The 3,694-nt window shown below is 39.2% G+C and overlaps 1 protein-coding gene across 1 annotated transcript in view; it reads left to right on the top strand.

Annotated features, from left to right (window-relative positions):
* Positions 1–3,694, top strand: part of st6gal2a (ST6 beta-galactosamide alpha-2,6-sialyltranferase 2a) — a 36,436-nt gene that overhangs the window by 24,366 nt on the left and 8,376 nt on the right. Inside the window, exon 6 of the mRNA XM_034886305.1 lies at positions 601–775. Coding sequence (XP_034742196.1) covers positions 601–775 — 175 coding nt within the window. The remainder of the gene's footprint in view (positions 1–600; positions 776–3,694) is intronic.

The raw sequence follows: 3,694 nt of genomic DNA, 5'->3' as shown, positions 1-3,694 counted from the left end.
CATTATGTCAATGACTGGTCCCCACAAAGATAGGCAGACACGACTGTGTGTGTGTGTGTGTGTGTGTGTGTGTGTGTGGACGTCCGTGAGGGCTGAAGCTTTATTTCTACCTGTTCGGAGAGAGTTATAAGGAATAGGATGTTGGTGTGTGTCATTGTTAAGTGGGTATATTGAAATCCTGGAGGTTTCTTAGTGAGTATACCGCTTAAACCTGCGTATCACGTAGACTACACCACTTATCATTTTGCACAGTGAGGTTCAAACTTTCAAGTGAAGGAACAAAAGAACACATTTGTTTGGAAGTGGACTCTGTTGAATCTGGTCACACCTGGTCCACCTTTGTGCTTACTTAAATACTTTCTCTGGGGCAATGCCTTGCCTGTTGGAGGTTATTCGGAGGGGGACTGAAATCCTGGCACTTCATAACTGCCATATTGATTTCATTTTGCCTTTTTAAACTGTACAAAACACGTTTATCAACCTAACTGGAGAAAAGGGAAATTTATATTTTGCAGAAACCAGTAGAATGTCTAGACAATATTTTCACTGCATGATTTGACTTTTCTGTGTTCGGTGTTTGTCCATCTCTTTCTTCATCAGTGGTATGCCAGTCCGGACTACAACCTGTTTGGTCCGTACACTGAGCACCGCAAGCTGCATCCCGGCCAGCCTTTCTACATCCTTCACCCAAGCTATGTGTGGCGACTCTGGGATGTGATACAGGGCAACACTCAGGAGAATATCCAGCCCAATCCCCCCTCTTCTGGCTTCATAGGTAAGTGCATACATTCATGGATACATACAGCCGTTATGCATGCCGTGTAAGCCTGTTCTCTTGTAGTTATCTCTGTACACTTATCTTTTGTTTCCTTGCCTGTTTCTGAAGCAGTTATAGACACAAACAAACACACTCACACATGGTAAGACATTTTTATCTTCAGTTGGAACTGTGGAATTATCAGCATGCAGGGCCACTATGCAATGCACTCTTAACACCGCACATCTGTGCAGGGTTTGGCGGAAATGTAAACACTGCAAGCTGATCCTAAAAATGCTACAACATGTCAATACCCACTTTTTGTCAACCTCTTCCACTAACATTTAGGATGATTTCTTACTCACAAAGTTGTATAACATAAAATTGCAACGGGAGTATTTGTTAACATCAAAAGCAACAGCCCATTATTCATATGGTTGAGCCTCAGTATCGAGTGACACTTTCAGTGACATAAAATGCACTGACTGTCTTATTCTACTGTCAAGAATTATTTAGCAATGCTAGGTTGTCACATAGAAATACAATCAAAGTAAGACAGACATTCAACTCAACATGGCAGGATGGTCAGAGCGACAGACATTTTTATGTGTGCCATTGTAAAGACCTTGAGTTCCAATTGTAGCGGGCTAACAGATTCTATTTCTATGGTCAATGCACGTACTGAGCGTTTTTCTTTTCTTTTTCAAATTACCATGACAAACGTTCTACTTTCATTCTATTTGTATGGGTTGCAACTATGTTTTTTAAAGTTACATTCTGTAGATATTACAATATAGCTAGCACAATGAGCTTTCATTTAATTACAGCAATTTTGCCACAAATATCACATCTGTCGTTGAAATGCAGCAAGAGATTAAAACCTAGAAAATAGATTTGAATTGTCTTTTTTTGGTTCTGACAATGTTTAGGCAAAAGTATCAAACAACGATAAGAGTCTACAGTCATGCAAGCAGCTTTAAGGCTCATAACAGAATACAACATTAACATAATGTGACACTCATGGAGGAATGAGGACCCAAAAGCAGAGAAAGGGGTGGCAGGCGGGAGAAGGTAAACAAGGATTTATTTAACAAAGTCCAAGGATAAACACAGGGAGCAAAAGGAACAGGCAAAATCCAAGAACAAAAAAAAAAGTCCAATATGAAAAAGTGAAAAAAACGGTCGAGGGGGAAAGCAATACAAAAAACAGGGAAACTGCACAGGGGGAACTCTGGAACACAACAGGAACAAGCTGACAGGACAAAAGGATCTGACAAAGACAAGGGAAGCACAGACATTAAATAATGAGGAAACAAGAGGCAGGTTAAAAGTGGGCAGGGAAGCAGGTGGAAAACATCAGGTAATCACAAGAGAGGGAAGACACGGGAAGTAAAACTAAACGCAAAACGAGACAAAAAACAGACTTCAAAATAAAATAGAACATACAATCAGGGGAACACAAGACTGGGGAGGAACAAGACACAAACACAAGACAGGACCCAAAGAGGAAAAGAATCCAAAGCAAAAACCCCAAACCACAACACATAACCTCCTTTCATTGCTTATTTACACGTCCAGCAGTTACTAAGCAACAGTTATTTAGAGTTGTGTTAAGTCCAATATTCACTCTTTTTCAGCTCTGTTTTTGACCTCTGCCATCCCCTGAGGGATTATCTGGCTTTTTATCTGCTAAATGCTCATCAAAATTCAGCCAGTCTCTAACTGTATGTCTTTTGTTTGGTGTTGAGCAGGTGTATAGTGAATTTTCAGATCTTTTTTTTCACTGAAAAGAGCTACTTGCTCTGGACAAAAACACTGACAGTGGTGAGAATAAACCACAACACTTATGTAGTGGGCTAGACAACTAAACAATGAGATGGAACGGAACTCACTTCAAAGCTTCATAAAGTTGAGAAGAGCTGCAGATTTTGGGGATAATTATTGGTTTATCACTACAAGTGTCCTCTTTGAAATTGTCTTTTGATATGCTGTTTTGAAGAAAAGCATGAGAAAACACCATTAGTTTTTCAGATACTCAAAACCGTTAAAAAGGAAAAAAAAACAAAAAATTACTTTCTCACAAAAGAATATTTATGGACGGCATACCTTCTTTTAAGCAAAGCATAACAAATAAATCACTGAAACAAAATAAAAATAGAACAGAGCTAAAAACAATCAAACAACACATTTCCATACAAGCACAGTTTAACTACATAGAAGACACTTTGATCTGTTGTAGGAGATGTCCATTATTTGAGACTTAGTAACAGTATTTTGTTTCTATGTCACCCATCGGTTAGTTACAAAGGAGTGCAAATGGGCCTGTTTTCTTCCAAACACTCACATTACATTTCACTACATTTATTTGGCAGATGCTTTTGTACAAAGCAACTGAAATTAAGTGAGTTCAACCTTCAAAGGAACAAGAGCTAGATTTTACTGGAAAGTAGTTTGTGCTGTGCGTAGGGCATCAATTACTCCTACTCAAAGCCTTGGCTACTAATTGTCTTTTTGAAGAAATACAGTCATTATGTCTCAGAGACAGAGGAGACACACTGCAATTTGCTAGTACAGATGTCATGGTGGGATTTTTCTTCTTTTTACAGAAAGACTTATCACAAAATCATCATCACAGAAAAGACAGATCGGTGTGGCACATTCAAGACAATGTTTTCATAGAATTTTCACATGAAACACACACAGGTAGAATTCCACACAGAAAGGCCCTGTCGGATCAACCAGAACTCAGCAGCCGTTCCCTCATTCACTCACTCCTAATTCCTTCTTTAGTTTTTATTAAATAGTGAACTATCTGGGGAAGACCAAAGAAGACTTTGGACACTCAGTGAAAATGCATTGTTGCATGACTTGCGTAGAGATGTGCCCTTTATTTGTGTGACGGAGGCAGTTGCACCGAGCATCAACGTCAACAAACAA

This window comes from Etheostoma cragini, chromosome 11 (assembly GCF_013103735.1).
Source record: "Etheostoma cragini isolate CJK2018 chromosome 11, CSU_Ecrag_1.0, whole genome shotgun sequence".
Taxonomy (NCBI): domain Eukaryota; kingdom Metazoa; phylum Chordata; class Actinopteri; order Perciformes; family Percidae; genus Etheostoma; species Etheostoma cragini.
Note: the sequence above shows the minus strand (reverse complement) of the source record. Positions and strands in the feature narration are given on the sequence as shown.